The following is a 20,408-nucleotide window of genomic DNA, read 5'->3' as shown; positions in this document are numbered from 1 at the left end:
CCTATAACACGCTCCTACTCTTATTTTTGCTTTTGCAGTGCTTATGTCTCACCAAACTGACTCAGCAGTGCACTGTTCATCTATATCAACTTGATGCACTTCTTTTGATTTTGTTTTTCTTAATTAATAGCATAACACCTCCTCCCTTCCTATCCTGTCTATCCTTTCTGTACACATTATACTCCCCAAATTCCAATTCAAATCAAAGGCAGATATCCTGACAATATCTGCCTTTGACGTCTTGACCAACACTTCAAATTCATCAAATTTATTTACTATACTTCTAGCACTGGTATACATACAAGTATGAATGTACCTATTCTTAGTTACCCTAACACATCCCATATACCCACCTGTTTCACGATGACTGCCATCAGTCCCTGAAAACCCCAGCACCCCTCGCTCCAGGCCGCTGCTTATTCTAATAGAAGTAGTGCAAGAATCGCCTTCACCTCTGCCTGCAGCTACTTTTAATCTTTTAGTCTGTGAATCCCCCCCCCAAGCTAGCAGTTTTCCAACCCACCTAACACTCCCTCGATAGCCTCAGCAAATAATCTTGCACCCTTTCTATTTAAGTGTATCCCATCTCTGTAGAAGCAGTCTCTCTTGTTAGCAAGCACAGACCATGCTGAAAAAAATTCTATCCCTTGAGTCTTGCACATTCCCTCCAGGGCCGAATTGATTGACAAGGCTCTCATCATGTACTCTCTCCTATCGTGTCTGGGCAGAACTGCAGACACTTTCAAATTTAACCCTAACTCGTGACTTTTTTGCAACATTGACTTGTACTTGTCAAGTCAATGTTGTAATGTCATTGGTGCCAACTGTACAACAATATCACCTTTTGTGCCCTTAAAAGATGATATATGCTTTACAATGTCATGTCCCGGGCAAACATACTTTTGCCCCTGGCAGACATACCCTGGTCCTATTCCATCTATCCTTTTTACACAATATATTCACCATCTCTCGACAATACAGTCACCAATAATAACTAACTCCTGTGGGACCTGCACATTCTGCCTTGGTGATTGCCACTGTGTTGCATGATGCCCAGGAGTGAGCTCTGGCATTGAGTTGGGCAGCTGAGAGCTTGACGGGCCCCTCATATTAATTTATTCGGGGGCATGTACCCTACACCTCAAGCTCTCATAGATGCCCATTAGTATCGCATAGAACCTGAGTTGATGCCTAATGTTGTTCCAGAGAGTTCGGCAAACATTTCACAAGTTGCACATTTTTTTTAGACTGTGATGCATTGGAGAATCGCCCTCCTCAGTTCTTCCCCGAGTCCCAGCACTCCTGCCACATTGTGGCCCGTTGCTTTGCTGCTTTAGTCTGGGGCATGATATTTTAAATTAATAATATCAGTAAATTTAATTAATTAATTTTCAATAGTACACTATCTAATAGAATCCTAAATGCAGTGATGTGTATTATGCTATATAATTTTACGTTAGAGCTACCTAGTTACCACAATTAAAAATTTAAATTCCCTATCACTCTATACAAAAACAATGGTTGCAAGATTCGAACGAAACAACGGTTTTACGTATACAGCTAGGCCTCGCATAACGCGATATTCAGTTAACGCTATTTTAAAAATGATACCACTTTTCACTTGACACGATGCAAATTTCCAGTTAACGCGATCTTTTTTTTTTATGCGATAGTTGAAAAAGATTTGAATCGCGCGGTAAGCTTACCGCAAGTCGTACGGTCAATAAACAAACGTTCGCCTGCTGCCCACCTCGGTGTGTTCCATCAGCTATCGGAAGAAGACGTGTTTGTCTCCTGCTAATAAAGTCAACGCTCACTTGCATTTAAAAATTCAAATTTTTAAATGAGCCAGATGAAAATGTTACCACGAAGGAGATAACGGTAAAAGAATTAGATGAAATCTTTCATATTGCATAGAACCTCAAACAAAAGGTTTGATGTTCTCTGCAATATTTATTTCGCCAGGGCCCAGAGAAGATTATTGTCAGCTATCGGAAATTGATTGATGAAAAGAGAAAGTCAACACTGTTCAAATATTTCCGCAAAAGTAATTTCTTCATTGTGTATTTTATGTCAGAGGTTCCCAAAGTTTCTCAGTTCACGGCACATTTAATGTCTCAGTAATTTTTTCAAGGTGCACCCAGACCAAAAGAAATACCTAACAGTTTCGTTTAGTAGTTAGGTCCAAACAACTTAATAAGAAATGCTGAAACTGTGAACTACCTCGAGCTAGTAGTTCGCGCGGTCAAGTATCGCTGTGTTTCCCTCGAAAATTTAAAATATTCCGCGGCGCACAGTTTAAGAACCGCTGTTTTATGCAATAAACATTTTATTCCATATTTATTTTCATTATCTTTTACATTATATACAGTTCAAAAGTTATTTAAAAGTATTTTTAAAATTCTTTATGGACATTCCAGAAGGTCAAGGACCAGTTATAATTTTTCATATTGGTTATGATATTCGATTAACACGTTTCCATTTTGCGCAATGCGCTCGCGGGACGAATTAATTGCATTAATCGAAGCCCGCCTGTATTCAGTAGTAATCTACAAAAACTCTTATCTAAATTAAAAATAACCAGCGTAACTAAAACTATAAAACTACATATAAAGTACAATATAAAATAACAATTAGGTAAATAAAATGGCAAACATTTATCGCTTTTTTGGAGCCTGTAATTCACAGCTGTAATTTTTAAAGAGAGTCAGCGCCCTCTTTAAATGTGGTTATGCCAATATAAATTAGAGGCCAGAGTAATCCCCAGTAAAGAAATATGGTCTCGCCTGTTATCGAATATGAGTGTGAGAGCAGCAGGTCCATTTCAAACCAGATGGAAAAGGTTCAGATCCAATCAATGGTGCAAGGAATTTTTACAGCCTTTTTTCACAACTTGACTGAGTTAGTCAGTCTTAGGCAAGAATTGCATGGTGTTTTACTTATGGAAACTGTGTTTTCATCCAGAAAAAGCAAAAATGCTAAAGTATACATTTACACAATATAGTTGTGTTCATGCTTACACTTTTCTTCCACATTTGAGAATAATTTGGACATTGGCATTTAATTTAAGCGACTAGTGGTCTATATTTGAGAACTGTAGTATAATCTGTTGCTCTGTCATGGCATATGGACAAGATTTCAACTCAATGGAAGAAAGTCATGAATATACAACTCGAGGGGCGCCTCCGTAGCCAGGTGGGAAGGAGCAGCGGTGCGTAGCACACGCTTCTTGATTAGACCGGGGTTCGAGCCCGTCACCACCAAATACGGAAGATGCGGAAAGGTCAGGAAATGACCACCGCATCTCCCGGAGCAATATGGCCTTAGTTGCTAATGCTCCTAAAAACCAAATAACAAACAAACAAACAAACAACTCGAGGAAAAGAAAACTGACTGCCCAGTTGCAAAAAAATGGAAGGCAATCCATAACATGGGAGCTTGTTTAGAAGATATTTATACCCAAATGTGATCAAAAGTTTTGGAATGGTCAAGAGCAACTGCTTCGGTCTCAATAGTTTTACATTGAATTTTTTCAAAAGAAGTGTAACATGAGTCATTAGATATTAGGTTTAGAAATAATTTTAAGAATTGTTTGCTGATAAATTTATCCATTGCTTTGTTTTGGAAAGAGTAAAGGTAAGTGCACTGGTATGACAATTGGAAGACAGGATATGTCATCCTTTTTCTAAACTTGTTAGATATGAGCAAATCTGTTGGAGACTTCTTAACATCAAGGTTATTCAGAATACCTCTGTTTCTCTTGGAAAGACAGGACACAGGAGGCATTCAGTATCTGGATTTGTATGAAAAAAAGTAATTTTTCAACATAAGTGCAGTGCAGTGCAGTGCTAGAGGAAAAGTAGGCTGCTAATAAGCAAGCTTTATTTTTAGCTGATGATGCAGTAGAACTATCAGGTTGTAACAGAAGTTTTGGCCAATAACTTTAGCCAGAGACTAGTATGCTAGACTACCATTTAGACAAAAAGCAAGTTTTCTACTCTTATCCTGTTAAAAATCAAGCTGGGATTAATTAGTAATTGTTTTTCATTTATTACAATTGTCAACATAGATAGAAAATGAAGCTGGAGAGTTGAATACAAGCCAGTTATGATATGCTGTGTTCTTATTTTGAAGAGTCTTAGCACATTTATTAGAAACCAAGGTTTAGGTAAAGGATGAGATTTTAGAGTAGAATGAGGAATACTGTATTTCATCTCAACAAGAATAATTTCACTAACAGGATCAGAAGATTTAAAACAGTAATCCAGCACACATCATTCCATTTCACATTTTTGCAGTGCTAAATGACATGAGGCTGAGAATACCTGTGGAAGAGTGGCTCCATTAACTGTATACTTTGAATTTTTGTTGGTGAAATAAAGATTGTAACAGTTAAGAGTGTGATTAGGATTGTATGCAGTGGTGAGCTATAGTGGGCTCGCAAGAGCCCATTGTTATTTTTTTTTTCAAAATTTGCAAGCCCTTTATTGAGAAGATCATTTATTTTACAAATGAAATCTTGAATGCAATTATTGAGTATCAAGAGCCGAAACTACTGCGGGATGAGTGGGGCACCATCCCCAGCATTCGATCGGTTATGTATTTTTAAATTGTTTCATTTTTGATTTAATTATTGTTGGACCTCTGTTTAATGAACTTCTTTATAGCGAAATTTTTTGATTCCCTTGGTAATTACATTTAAAATAGTTTCCCTTGAACGAAGAAAAGTTCCATGTAACGAATGGATTACGAGCCACAACTGTGTATGCATTGTTCTCACCTTTGGCCTTTTGGCAATTTAGGTAATTAGAAAGCACGAATTAAGGGTGAAAGTGATTACCGTTTTATAATGTTAGTGGTGTCCCTAAAACCTGCGTTCATAGTTGCGCTTGCCAATCTGCTTTCCATAGCCACTCAGAGGATTAAGAAGATTCCCGACATGGATAATAGCCTCTGGTCAAGCTGTGTTGTGGTTCCCCTTTACTCTGACATATGTTTTTCGGAGAAGTGAGTGATCCACACCTTCCAGTAAATTTCTCCTCTCTATGTTTACATGGTCACAGTAGCTGAATATCTGTGTGATTCCGATATTGTGCACAATATTCAAAGAACTAGTGACAGACTGACAGTAGCAACGTAGAGGTGGAGGGGTTGAGGCAACTAAAATATTATATGAACTTTGTGAAGAAGAAATGTTGATAGATTTTGAAACTTCGTCGAGGCTTTCACTGTGTAGGAAATGTTCTAAAATAATTATAATGGCATAGGGACAATAATTAAAAATAAAAAACAACTGTATGAATTATATCACCAATCTCCAAAAAACCTTGCACGAATTAAGGATGATTGCTAAAGAACTTGATATGGAAACTATAAAGATCAGTCATGTGTTTGGGCCACGATGAGCAGTTCGTTGCTTGCGGATGGAAATTGCGGGTTGAAGGAATTATCCCACTTTGTGCAAACATTTTGAATCAAAAGTTAAATATTCGGGATTATTAAACTGACTTTTCAGTGTGAAATTTAAGTTTTCTGATGCCGACCGGGCTAGCCGAGTGGGTAAAGTACCTGCCCGGCAACCCAAAGGTCGTGGGTTCGATTCCCGCCTCGGGCTTGGATCAAAGTACTGCAAAAACCTTGGGAGGTGCAATATGGCCACAGAAGCCGATGCGCCAATAACTACCAAATCAAAAAAAAAAAAAAAAAAAAAAGTTTTCTGATGAAATATGAAATAAAAATTAATGATTTTAGAGATTTTGTCGAAGACAGTTTATCTTTAAAATCGAGTGAAATTCCCTTTTCAATTAAGAAAGCCAGAAATATCTTTGAAACGATTGCAATTAGCAGTGCTGAAGATGAGCGAGCTTTAAGCGATGAATAATATTGAGTGAATGAATGAATAATGTTGACAATTAAACACGTTGCAGATTATTATGATCTAAATGGAAAACCATGGCTTCAATTTGATCCAGATCGTTACGTCAAATCATCACTCAGCTATTGAGCAAAGCAGATTGACAACAAATATTAATAAAGAAGTAAATTGTATGTGACAATTTTTAGAATAAATTTTTCTTGAATATTTGTCTAATCATTTTTTTTTTTCATGTAATATTTGTTTTTATATTGTGGAATGCTTTGTTATATGTTATATAGTTATATAACAAATAACATATGTTATATATTATTTGTTATATAGTTTTTATGTTATATGTGATATGGAAAATATTTTGTGTTATTTTTTATTCACAATATTAGAATTTTATCATGAAAAAATGTATCCAATATATTTCCCTAGTTGTTAAAAAAAAGATTAATAAAAAGTTGTGCATGTGCTCGGCACATGCGGTAGATGGTTTGTGAAACATCCTTCGCATTTCTTTTAGGTATTTTGATTTGTTTATTGATTACGAAATAAAAGAGCTTTTGTATTGTAAATATTTTATTGAACATTCGCAAATTTTCATAATTTCTGGAAGACAAGATACAATGGATTTATGATAACTAAAGTAAGAGATGTATACTTCCGATTGCAAGCATACATCTAAATGTCTCAAGAAAACATCGTCAATTGAAGTATTGATCTTGCAGTTGAAACAGCTGTTAGGAGCACCTAACAATGGAATGTAACGAAAATGTGAGACGAAAAAAATAAATTGATAAATATTTGTATTGTTACAGTCATATGATAAACACTTGTATTGTTACAGTCATATGATAAACACTTGTATTCTCACAGTCATATGACAAATACTTGTATTGTTGTAATAATACTTACTGCAGTAGTAACTTCAGAAAGTAGGATTGTGACATCATACTATTCAAAAATTCAAAAAAGAACTCCAGATTCTAGCGTATCCAGGTAACATCGTAAGGGGAAGCATGATGACCAGGCTTTTACGTTTTTTTTTTTTTTTTTTTTAAATAGACCTTATATGCATGGTTAAGGGGGTAACAAGCCCCATCTGACCTCCCCACCTCTGAATCCTCTCCTGACTCGAGATATCATCATACCGGCAGTCACAAAAAATGCATCACGCGCACTAATCACACTACTAGAAGTGCAAGCGTGGGAAGTGCCTCTGGTGGAAACTGCAGATGATGTCACTTCCATGACCGATTAAATTACTTGGTAGAAAGTCGGAAAAACTGTGAGCCCATTGTTAAAATATTCACAGCTCACCACTGATTGTATGGTATTCTGATAGGTAAATGAATCTGTGTATGATCATTAGTAATTGTGAAAGCATCAATCAGCTACATCCATGCATATAGAAAATAAGCACCCGCTAGAGTTGTGACATTAAAATCACCAAGAAAAATGATTGTACTGTTAAAAAAGTTAATTGGAAAAAGTTGTTTTAAAGAAGCCAAATAGTTCTGAGTAAGTTGTGAAGTTTAGAGAGTAACATTGGCAACACATGAATTTAACAGAATAGTGTGAAGATATTTTAAGCCTGTGGAGAACTAACAGAGGAGATTCAAAATTTGGAAGTCTCTGACAAAGAATATACATAGTGGACATAATGCTTTTATTGAGCTGCAACTACACCAAAACCAAGAACATGAAGACATTCTCCTCATGAAGACATTGCTTTTGGTGAGATTTTCAGAATAAGAAAAGCTTCTCTTGGCTTGTGTAGTGTGTTCTAATCTAATTAGAGATAGAATGACAAAACTTTTGAATATTGCACAAATACAAATTGTACTGTCTGTAGTGATGATTAAACCCAGGACTGCCCCAAAAGAGGGTAGGCAAGATAGGCATTCGCAGTTCAGGAGGGTGCCAAAAATATTTTTGGAATTGCTTTCTGATTGGTTATCGTTTATTAGTATTCAACGTTTAGGGCAACAAATTCTATTTTGCTTGCTGGCAGTACATAGGGTTGCAGAACTACTGATTAAACCAAATATATGTGTGTGTGTATGCATGCATGCATATGAAATATCCAGTCGTATTTTGTAATAAAACTTAGGAAATATCAGCAAAGTTCTGTATATTTTTTATATAATAATTTGAAGCATTGTCTTTATATTTTCGTGAAATGTAAAATTTTAATTCTAGGTTAAAAAAAAAAAGAAAAAAAAAAAAAAGAGTGATTGCATTGCATATTCACACCTCTTGACATTACAAAAGTTGCAGAATAGTGTCTCTGCACAGTTTTGTTAAGTGGTGGTTTTTATCAAAAGAAGTTTATATTAAAATCAGCAGTGAATAAGAAAATGTAAGTTAAAATGTTCATAATAACAATAAAAAAATATTCATCCTATACTAAAATTCTTATTATTTTGGTTAGATCTATTAACAACTTTCAGTTATATAAATATGTTCTTATATAGTTGACCCAAGTGGTCAGCATATGAAATAAAGTAAACTATATTTTAAGCCTTAAAAATAAAAATCGGCCAGTTTTTTTTTTCTATCTAAAAAATTAAATTTCACCTTTAAACACAGTGATCCCAACAGCTGAACCTAATAAATATCAACTTTTTTTTTTTTTTTTTTGTTTAGCTGTTATTTTTATTATTTCCAAGAAATGAATTAAGATTCCTTTAAAAAGTGCACAGGAATCCCCTCCCCATCCCACACACGTGAACTAAGATGATATTAATTTTATTTTATTTTACTTGATACTTGATATTATTTTATTTTGGCATATTTCTAATAGCCAAAGTTCTAAAGAAGTTACTCAGTTCTACTCATTAATTTCTTTGCAACATTCATTCAAACAGAATAAATAAATGTTCTGTAAAACTAGTATGTGGATTTATATCAGTCCCATAATGGCATCGATGTAAAGCTTTATAACAAATTTATAAAATTATTTTGAATAAAACTTCCTTTTTTGGGGGGGGGAGAGGGATTTTGTTTTTAATATTAACATTATTTTTTTATGGTTTCTTTCACTTCATAGTACAAATCTTCAGGAACAAGAGGCCTAAATCGTATTCTTGGTGTTGAAACAGGAGGCCCAGGTGGTAGAAGGTCAGGAGAACCAGGGCATACAATATCAGATTATTTAAAATTTAAAGATTTAATTGTAAGGATGTTAGACTTTGATCCAAAAACTCGGATTACACCATATCATGCCCTACAACACAGTTTTTTTAAACGAATGACTGATGAAAGCACAAACACAAATGACATCAGTAGTTGCAATTTAGGTGACCGCTGTTCCACAGACAGTGATAATATTAGTAAAGAAGAAAGAGGTGCTTCCAAAGAAAGAAGTGGAGGAAATACTACTTTTAGTTTACCAGCTAGTAGTAAGTATTTTATTTGCTAGCAAGTTTATTTGTTTTTTTCTATTTTTGTGTTGGATATTTCAAAATTCTATTATGTAGACCTGTGGTTTTGAAGGGTGGCCACCAAGTTCCAGTAAATGGAATTAAAAAAAAAAATAAATAAATAAATAAAAAATTAAAACAGTGTCAACGAATGATCTTTGTAAAAAGAACATTTGCAAGCAGGAACATCAATACATTCATATTTACTGAAAATGATGATATTTGAATTTCAATCAGAAATCATTTTTTGTAATTGGTATTTACTTATAACATCAGGTATAACGTGAGGAATATCAGTACATTCAGCTTGTGAGGAACATCAATAGATTCAAATACTGACAATTGAACTTCAATCAGAAATCATCACATGTTATTAGCATTAGTAGAGGCATACGATGCAAGAAAGCAAGCTTATGCAGCATCAGCCAAAAAAAAAACAAACCCCTCCCATTTCACCCCTCCATTCTTTCCAAATGCCTATCCAGCTCAGCTTTAAATTTATTTATTTATTTATTTATTTTTTATGAAAACCCCAACACGAAAGGTATCAAAACCTATATGGGTTGAAGGAGAAGTATGGGGGGGGGAATGCCGGAAACTTTGTTCTAGAGACTAAACATGGGTTTCACCACTTCAAGCCTCCAATAAGCAAATTGGTGGTATTTCACCTGTTGATGAAAGTCATCTACCACCTATCAACTTCCACAACAAAAGATGGAAGTCTGTTCCACCAATCAACACCCACTGGCTAAAGGTGAATTTTGCACATCTATTCTACGACTGTCTTTTCTCAATTGGAATCTGTGCCCCCTCAGGTTGTTAATCTGAGCAAGAAGAAGAATCCCATCAGCATTCAGCTTGCTCAACCCATTCAAGGCCTTATACACCTCTATCAGATCACCTCGCAGGTGCCTACTCTCCTGGTGTTGCAATTTGCAAAACTTAAGCCTTTCATGGTAAGGGCACCCCCTTTGTTCCCGTCACCAATCTTGTTGCCCTTCTTTGTACTTGTTCTAGCAACTCTACATCCTTCCTAAAATGGGGCCTCCAGACCTGTACACAGCACACAAGGTGTGGCTTAACCATTGCTTTGTATAATGGGATAATCACCTCCTTGTCCCTGCTAGCAAAATTCCTAAATATCGTTGACATGACTTCATGACCTGCCCATCTGCACTGCTCAGCAAACTTCATCTTTGACTGCACAATTACCCCAAGGTCTTTTTCACTTCCCACTTCCTTGAGTGTAATACCACACATTTGGTATGTTTCTCTTGGGTTCCTGCTACCATATGCAGTACTTTGCATTTGTCAATGTTAAACTTCAGTTGCCACTTTTCAGCCCATTTTCCTTATCTAGATCCAATTGGAGTAGCATACTGTCTTTATTGTCATTAACAACCCTGCAAACCTTTGTATCATCTGCAAACTTGGACATTAAATCTGATATACCTTCATCAATATCATTGACAAATATACAAAACAACAATGGGTCCAACAATGCACCCTGAGGAACTCCACTAATAATATTTGTCCACGAAGAGCAGTGTCCATTGATTACCACTCTCTGTCGTCTCCCATTCAACCATCCCTTTATCCATTGTAGCAACTTATGGTTAATGCCATCAAATTTGTACAGCGGTTTTCCACGTGCAACAGTATCAAAAGCTTTCCTGAAATCCAAGATTATGATATCAAAATTATTTTTGGCATTCAGTTCCTTTGTAACCACATCATAGTATCCAGTCAAATTGGTCAGACAAGACCTCCCTTTAATAAACCCATCTGTCTCTTAACTATTACTGCAGTCTTGTCTAGATGATTCTGCAATGCTCCTTTAACCAGTGATTGTATTATTTTCCCTGGAACACAAGTTAAACTAACAGGTCTGTAGTTATTTGTGTCACCTTTTGAACCCCCTTTGTGAATTGGTGATACATTTGCACATCTACAGTACATGGGGGAAGTCCCATGTGTCCAAGGGATCTCTCATAATTATTGCTAAGGGTTTTCTTACTTCCTTTGCTACCTCCTTTAATATAACTGGATAGATCCCGTCCACTCTTTATGTGCCTGTTTATATGCTTTTTATGTGTAATTTCAACAATTTCTCCTCCACTTTGCTCTGTTATTACAAAATCACTCGGCTCTCTGTTAGAGTTTGATTAACTTCTGGCACTCTCCTCATGTGTGAATGTAGATGCAAAATACTCACTCAGTTTATCAGCTACGTGGGCATGATCATCAATAGTCAACCCATCTGTGTTAAGTGGTCCAATCTGATTCACCCCTTTCCTTTAGAGTTTATATAAATAAAGAACTCTGCTGTTTTCTTTGCATCCTTTGCCAAAGATGTCTCATAATCTCCCTTTGCCTGCCTAACTTCCTTTGTGACTTGATTATAGACTAGTTCATATATGCCATAGGCTTCTGTGTCACCTGATAATTTATATGCATCCCATGCATTTTTCTTCTCTGCCACAAGCCTCATTAATTCACCTGATATCCATTTAGGCCTAAGCCTTGAACAGTATTTCTTAGTTGGAATGAAAAGCGTAGTAGCCTCCAAAATTAAGCCCTGAAGGCTTCCCATTTAGAATTCAACGTTGGTATCATCATCAGTTGGTCCCACCATATAGTATTTATAAACTGTATGAGACCCCTGTAGTCACCTTTACGAAAGCAGAAGCCCTTCCCTTTAGCTTTGATGGTAGTTCCATCTTTAAGTAATTCCCACATCAGTACATTATGATCACTGTCACCCAATGGTTCCTTTATCTGCAAATTCTTAATGCATGAATAATCACTGCTGATAATTAGATCAAGAGTATTACTCCCTCTGGTTGCCTCTTGAACATGTTGCTGTAGAAAAGTCATCCAGTAAATCCACAATTTTTGCTAGTGTGCGAGTGACCAATCCACAAGTTCCAGTCAATATCTGGAACCCCATTACAAGACACTCTGATTTACTGGCCATTCTGTTTCTCTGTACAACTGTTCATTGTACTCATCAGATTCATTAGGCCTATAATACACACCAACTCTCATATTTCCTTTTCCAGTGCTTATGTCACACCAAACAGAGTCAACGTTGCATTGTCAACATCAATTGGATGCACTTCCTTAGATTTGATGCGTTTCTTAACTAACAGCATAACCCGTCCTCCCTTCCTGTCCTGTCAATCCTTTCTGTACACATTGTACTCCCCAAATTCCAATTCTGCACTGCTTATGTCTGTGCAACACCATGTCTCTGATATCTCAACAAATATCTGCCTCTGTTGTCTTGACTAGCCCTTCAAGCTCATCAAATTTATTAACGATACTCCTAGCATTGGTGTACATGCACCTGTTTCTGCTGTTAGTTACACTCACAAAGCCCATGTATTTACTTGTTCCACTATGACTGTCAGCAGTCCTGGAAATCTTCATTACCTTGCTTTCCAGGCTGCTGCTCATTCTAATAGAAGTAGTGCAAGAATCACTTTTGCCTCTGCCTGCTGCCACTGTTAACCTTTTAGTCTATATATATCCCCCCCCCAAGCTAGCAGTTTTCCAACCCACCTAATACTGCCTCGATAGCATTAGCAAATATTCTTACACCCTTTCTATTTAAGTGTACCCCCCCCGTCCCTGTAGAAGGCGCCTCCGTAGCCAGGTGGGAAGGAGCAGCAGTGCGTAGCACATGCTTCTTGATTAGACCAAAGTTCGAGCCCGGGATCACCAAATACAGAGGATGCAGAAATGTCAGGGAATGACCACCGCATATTCCCGGAGCAGTGTGGCCTTAGTTGCTAATGCTCCTAAAAACCAAATAACAACAACGACATGCCTGTAGAAGCAGTGTCTCTCCTGTCAACAAGCACACACCGCACTGAAAAAAATTCTACCCTTTGAGCTTGCACAATCTCTCCAGGGCCAGTTTGATCGACAAGGCTATCATATACTCCAGCCTATCGTTTCCTGGCAGAATTGCAGATGCATTCACATTCAACCCAAACTCCGACTTTTTTTCAACATTGACCTTTGCTTGTTGAGTAAAATCTGCAGATCTCTTACTCTTAATGTCATTAGTTCCGTGTACAACAATATCACCTTTTGTGCCCTTAAAAGATGATATCTGCTCTGTCATCAACTTTTGCACCTGGCAGACATACCCTGGTCCTGTTCCACCTATATCCTTCTTGCGTAGTATATTCCCCTGTCTCCCTGACTATAGAGTCACCCACATTAACTAGTTCCTTTGGGACCAGTGCATTCTGTCTTGGAGATTGCCTCTGTGTTGCCGGATGCACAAGAGTGAGCTCTGCCATTGAGCTGGGCAGCTGAGAGCTTGATGGGCCCCTCATTCATTTCGTCGAGGGCATTTACACTACACTTCAAGCTCTAATAGACGCCCATCAGAATGCTGAGTTGGTGCCTTATTTCTTGGTTGCTTTAGTACATTCTTGTTACTCAAGTCAGTAAGAACTTGTAACTCACATTGAGTCAGTGTTTTCTTTGCTTAATTAATTAATTATGTTAGTGACTTGAATTTTATTTTACTTATTTCAGTTGCTCTTATACATGTAAGAAAAGTTTTGAAAGAATGTTTGAGTAGACTTGTATGAGATCAAACCTAGCATTAGTGCTGAGAGAAAAGCACTTATTAATAGAATCACCTCTACCAGCAAAATGTAATGAAAAATTTTATGATGGATAAAAATTTTTTAATTAAGGAATGGGGGGGAGAAAGCATATTTTTGTGTTGAACAAAAATGCATAAGAAATTCTGCTATTTGTATGATATTTAAGCATCAAATTCATCATATTAGGTCTCATATTTATCATATTTAATTCATAATATTAAATAAATTAGGCCTGTGCTTTTGTTAACAGGATAGATTACCTCTACAGGGATGGATACACTTAAATATAAAGGTGCGAGATTATTTGCTGATGCTATCAAGGCAATATTAGGTGGGTTGGAACACCGCTAGCTTGGGGGATCCACAGACTAATACATTAATGGTAGCCACAGGCATTGGTGGAAGTGATTCTTACACTGCTTCTATTCGAATGAGCAGCAGCCCGGAAAGCAAGTTGCTGGAGATTTCAGGAACTCCTGGGTATCATCATGAAACAAGTAAATACATGGGCTGTGTTAGGGTAACTAAGAGTAAGAACAGGTGCATGTATACTTGCATGTACACTAATGCTAGGAGTATAGTAAATAAATTTGATGAATTTGGAGTGTTGGTCAAGACATCAAATACAGATATTATTGGGATGTCGGAGATGTGGTTTCACACAGATATAAGGAATGAAGAATTGGAATTTGGGAAGTACAATGTGTACAGAAAAGACAGACAGGGAAGGAATGGAGGAGGGGTTATGCTGTTAAGAAACATACAATCTAAGGCAGTGCATCCAGTTGACATTGGTGGACAGTGCTATGATGAGTCAGTTTGGTGTGAAATAAGCACTGGGAAAGCAAAAATGAGGGTAGAAGTGTGTTATTGGAAAAATCACTCTGATGAGTAGAATGAACAGCTATACAGAGTGGGCCAGTAAATCAGAATTTCTTATAATGGGAGATTAACTTTCTAGATATTGAGTGGAACTTGTGGGTTGGTCACTCGCACACTAGCAAAACATTTGTGGATTTTCTGGATGATTGTTTTGTTATTTTTGGTTTTTAGCAGCATTAGCAACTAAGGCCATATTGCTCCGGGGATACGCAGTGGTCATTCCCTGACTTTACCACATCCTCCGTATTTAGTGGTTATGGGCTCGAACCCTGGTCTAATCAAGAAGCGTGTGCTATGCACTGCTACTCCTGCCCACCTGTCTAAGAAGGTGCCGATGATTGTTTTGTACAGTAGCATGTTCAAGAGGCAACCAGAGGGAGTAACACTCCTGATCTGATTATCAACAGTGATTATTCATGCATTAAGAATTTACAGATAAAGGAATGACTAGGTGGCAGTGAACACTGTACTGATGTGGAATTTAGTTAAATATATAACTACCATCAGGGTTAAAGGGAAGGGTTTTTGCTTTCATAAAGGGGACTACAGCAGTCTCAGAAATTAAATTCTCTACAGTGGGACCAACAAGTGAAGTTACCAGCTGAAATTCTAAATGGGAAGAATTCAAGGAATTAATCTTGGAAGCTACTAGGCTTTTCATACCAACTGAGAAATACTGTTCAAGGTTTAGACTCAAATGGATGTAAGATGACCTAATAAGATTTATAGCAGAGAAGAAAAATGCATGGGATTCTTATAGATTATCAGCAACAAAACTCTTACCAAGAAAGGCTTCAGTTGTACAAATTGCAGCATCTGGAGATAAGCAGTTGCAAGGTGATCTGATTGAAGTGTATGAGGCCTTGAATGCCAATGGGATTCTTCCTCTTGCTCATATTACAAACCTGAGCGGTCATAAACTGAAATTGGGAAGACAGTTATAGAATAGATGTGCTGAAATTTGCCTTTAGCCAGCGGATTGTTGATTGCTGGAACAAACTTCCATCTGTCCTTGTCGAAGTTGATAGCTTAAATAAATTCAAGGAAGAAGGGGACAGACTTTTGGAATGAATGGATGAAATGGGAAAGGAGTTTTTTTTTTTTTTTGGCTGATGTTGTATAAGCTTGCTTCCTTGCATCATGTGTCTATGCTAATATGTGTAGTATCATCATAAAAGACAAATTGGTCACCTCAGAAAATTATATTATTCAAAAATTATCCAGAAACTAGTTTCTGGGTATGTTTATGCATATCAAAGTTGCAATAACCCTCAACAAATCCATTTTTTATGTATTGAGACAGAAACAGTGACAACAAAATCTGCTTAACTTCCGATATATGCCGTATATTTCAATTTCAACCAATGGTATTTTCTTAAAATTCATGTGCCTGACCAGGGTTGAAAATATGAAGATAATAAATATTTATATTATGTCAAAGAAAGTTTAAAACTGTTAGACATGTGTACAACGAAATTGTGCTGCACCTGTTGATGGTACTGATTAATGAAAAGTGAAGTGAACGGTGTACTGTATTGAGTTTGTGAAATGAGGAATTCAATAGTAAAATATATAATCTTGATTGCATTACAGATCAAGAAGAGCTAGCTCGTAAAACTATTGGCAAATATATCTGATGTCAAATTGACAATAAAAAGATGGTATCAGTGCATTCACCACTGGCAACATTAATTATAAAAATCAGATGTGTTTCTTAGTTATAACCATGTGTGGACAGAAAAGTTTTGAATCAAAGATTAAGCATCTTTTTCAGTTTTATGATAATGTTATAACAGCATTGGTCTCATATTAAGGATTTAGCAGTATATTTACAAAAGTAAATAAATAAATAAAATTGATGCAGAGTTGCATTCTAATTTTAATGGTTTTTCCTAATGGTTTAGTTCTATTAATAAACTACTTTAATGAAGTGATTTAATGATAATTTCATAAACTGATAAATGATAATTTCCTAAACTTTAAAGTACTGTAGCTGACTTCCTGTTATAGGTCAATTTACCTCCTTTTTTTTTTTTTAGATAGTTTTATAAAAGAAATGTCAAATAATATATAATGCAAATAATTAATTATCTTGAAACTTTAAATTTTGGGAAGTGATTCCCTGAATTATTAAAATAATAATTCAGAAGAGTATAAAGGAACAGTTGCAATTGCTAAATTTATTTTGATAATGTTTCCAGCAACAGTTTTCTGTGAAAGACCACTTAATGCTCTTTACTTCATTAAGAGTAAATACCAAAAACAGTTGACGGATTGTAATCTTGAAGCAGACGTAAGGCTTTCCTTGGAAGAAAGAGACATGATAATTTCTATTCCACTAGATATTGAAATAAATTTTTATACTATTAATGTATAATTGATTGTAAAATTTTATGTTATATTTTTATATAGTTGAATTTGTGCCTGCTGTTTTTTTTTTTAATAAAAAGCTTTTATGTTTAAAAAAGTTTTTCAATAAAGTATGCAATACAAGTTTGTACATGCTTTGTGTTATATTTTATTTAAAGTTTCCTTAATACAGCCACGAGAAATTGTTTGTGACTGCTAGAACAGCACAAGAAAATCTCCTGAGCACACTGGTTAACATATTCATTGTGTCTGATGCATATAAATATCAAACAGTACCACAGTGCTGTGCCATAATGCATATAACATGTGCTGTGTCATAATTCATATAACCGGGCGCCTCCGTAGCCAGGTCGGAAGGAGCAGCAGTGCTTCTTGATTAGACCGGGGTTCGAGCCCGTCACTACCAAATACGGAGGATGCGGAAAGGTCAAGGGAATGACCACCGCATATTCCCGGAGCAATATGGCCTTAGTTGCTAATAGTCCTAAAAACCAAATAACAAACAAACAATTCATATAACCAGTGCTGTAACATTCGTACAAGTACAGTAAACCTCCATTAATTCAAATCAATTAAAGGGAACATTGGGGTGCGTGGATTAATGAAACTACACACACACGCACTATAAAATATTAAGTTTTTATCTCAAAACAAACACTGTAATTTGACTTTTATCTAAAAAATATCAGGCATTTTATTTTTAAGTCTTTAAAAAAAAATGCAACACATTTATTCATCATCAGAGGACTAAAAGCTTGAACCACAAGTAGAAATTGTTCTTGAGCATACTAATGAAGGCTTGAAGAACCCATCAAGCTTGGTGTGAATAGGCCTCCTCTTTAATTGTGATCTCCCTCACAGACCTTAAGTGCCCATATTAGCAACTGTTGATTTGATGAAGAACCATGTAATCGATTACTCCCTTATTGTGATCACACTCCCTCAGTGTCATCTCATGCATTGCTAAGAAGTTTGTTCTTAACCACAGATTTTTCAATTTCATCTGTTCTTTGTTTAGCAATAGCATTAGCATTAGTAGAGGCATATGTTGCAAGCTTATACAGCATCAGCCAAAAAACCACCCCCATTTCACCCCTCCGTTCGTTCAAAATACCTGTCCAGCCGAGACTTAAATTTATTTAGGCTATCAACTTCCACAACAAGGGTTGGAAGTCTGTTCCAACTACCTGCTGGCTAAAGGCAAATTTCCGCACATCTATCCTACATCTGTCTTTCCTCGATTTGAATTTGTCCTCTCAGGTGATTATTCCGAGGAAGAATCCCATTGGCATTGAGCATGCTCAAACCATTCAAGGCTTTATACCCCTCTATCAGACCACCTTGCCGGTGCCTAGTCACCAGACACTGTAATTTGCAAAACTTAAGCCGTTCTTCTTCCATTGCAGAAACTGACCCTCTTCCATTATTCCGTTATCTGACCCTCTTCCATTGCAGAAACCTTAACAATGTAGTAGTAGTAAGCAAGGCATGTGATGCAAGAAAGCAAGCTTATGTAGTATAAGCCAAAAAAAAAAAAAAAAAAACATTTCACACATCCATTCTCTCTGTTTGTCCAGTTCTTCCTTGAATTTATTTAAGCTATCAACTTCCACAATGACAGATGGAAGTTTGTTCCAGCAATCAACTACCCACTTGCTAAAGTCAAATTTCCACTCATCTATTCTATAACTGCCTTTCCTCAATTTAAATTTATGCCATCTCAGGTTCGTAATCTGAGCAAGAGGAAGAATCCCATCAGAATTGAGCCTACTCAACCCATTCAAGGCCTTATACAACTCAAACAGATCACCTTGCAGGTGCCTAGTCTCCAGATGTTGCAATTTGCAGAACTTAAGCCTTTCTTTGTAAGTCCACCCTTTCGTTCCATCTGTAAACAGCGGGTCCTCTTGATTTTGAATGTCTTGTTTTGGTGGAGATTATGCTTACTTAGATGTATGTATGAACATTTGTATACTTTTTTATTTTTTTAAATGAAAACCCCAACCACGAGACGTATTAGAACTTATAGTACTTAGTACCGTGTTTAGGTTGGAGGTTCAGAAGATGAAAGAAGGTATTTGTTGACAGACTTGAACTTCTATAGAATGTAATTGTCAAGAAGGAAGGTTGTTCCAGAAAACAGCAGTTGAACGAATAAACAATGAAGATGAAAAGTTGGTTTCTGTGAGTTTGAAGTTGGACAGTAAATAGATGTTGGTAGGTGGCGGCACGTGTTCGGACTGTTTTGAAAGAGTCATAATGGCTTTGATCATTATGCAATGTATTTACTTGTATCTTAATATATGCCATCAGTCTTGCTTCCTGTTGGTCCTTGGCTTAGCATTAATAGGACATATGATGCAATAAAGCAAGCTTATATAGCATCAGCCAAAAAAAAAAAAAAAAACCACCCTTCCCATTTCACCCATCCATTCACTCCAGATGTTTGTCTAGTTCTGCTTTGAACTTATTTAAGTTGCTGACCTCCACTACAACAGATGGAAGTTTGTTCCAATTATCAACCACCCACTGGCTAAATTCAAATTTCCACACATATTCAGTTTGTCTACAATTGTCTTTCCTCAGTTTGAATTTATGCCACCTCAGGTGAGTAATCTGAGCAAGAGGAAGAATCTCATTAGCATTGAGCTTGCTCAATCCATTCAAGGCCTTGAATTAGATCACCTCGCAGGTGTCTACTCTCCAGGCGTTGCAATTTGCAAAAAATAAGCCTTTCTTGGTAACACCAACCCTGAGTTGCACTCACTAATCTCGTTGCCGTTCTCTGTACTCGTTCCAGTAGCTCTACATCTTTTCTAAAATGAGGCACCTGCAAGGTAATCTAATTGAGGTGTATAAGGCGTTGAATGGATTGAGCAAGCTCACTGCTAATGAGATTCTTCCTCTTGCTCAGATTACTCACCTGAGGGGTCATAAATTCAAATTGAGGAAAGACAATTGTAGAGCATCTGTGTGGAAATTTTCCTTTAGCCAGTGGGTGATTGATTGGAACAAACTTCCATCTGTTGTAGAGGAGGTAGCAACTTAAATAAGTTCAAGGCAGAACTAGACAAATATTTGGAGTGAATGGATGGGTGAAATGGGAATGGTGTTTTTTTTTCTTCTTTTTTTTCTTTTTTGCTGTTGGTATATAAGCTTGCTTTCTTGCATCATATTCCCCTACTAATGCTAAGCCTTAATGTCCATGGTTTCTTAGCCTTTCCCACCACAAGATTTCAG

At 36.6% G+C, this 20,408-nt stretch overlaps 1 protein-coding gene across 1 annotated transcript in view; it reads left to right on the top strand.

Moving 5' to 3' along the window:
- The window catches only part of LOC150080627 (dual specificity tyrosine-phosphorylation-regulated kinase 1A-like), a 332,070-nt gene extending 314,895 nt beyond the window's left edge, over nucleotides 1-17,175 (top strand). The window contains exons 8-9 of the mRNA XM_090380761.1: nucleotides 8,916-9,267; nucleotides 17,000-17,175. Coding sequence (XP_090236887.1) covers nucleotides 8,916-9,267; nucleotides 17,000-17,175 — 528 coding nt within the window. The remainder of the gene's footprint in view (nucleotides 1-8,915; nucleotides 9,268-16,999) is intronic.
- Nucleotides 17,176-20,408: the final 3,233 nt, after the last annotated feature.

This window comes from Mastigoproctus giganteus, chromosome 9, assembly GCF_048544385.1.
Source record: "Mastigoproctus giganteus isolate SK-2022 chromosome 9, ASM4854438v1, whole genome shotgun sequence".
NCBI lineage: Eukaryota > Metazoa > Arthropoda > Arachnida > Uropygi > Thelyphonidae > Mastigoproctus > Mastigoproctus giganteus.
This window is presented reverse-complemented; position numbering and strand designations above follow the sequence as displayed.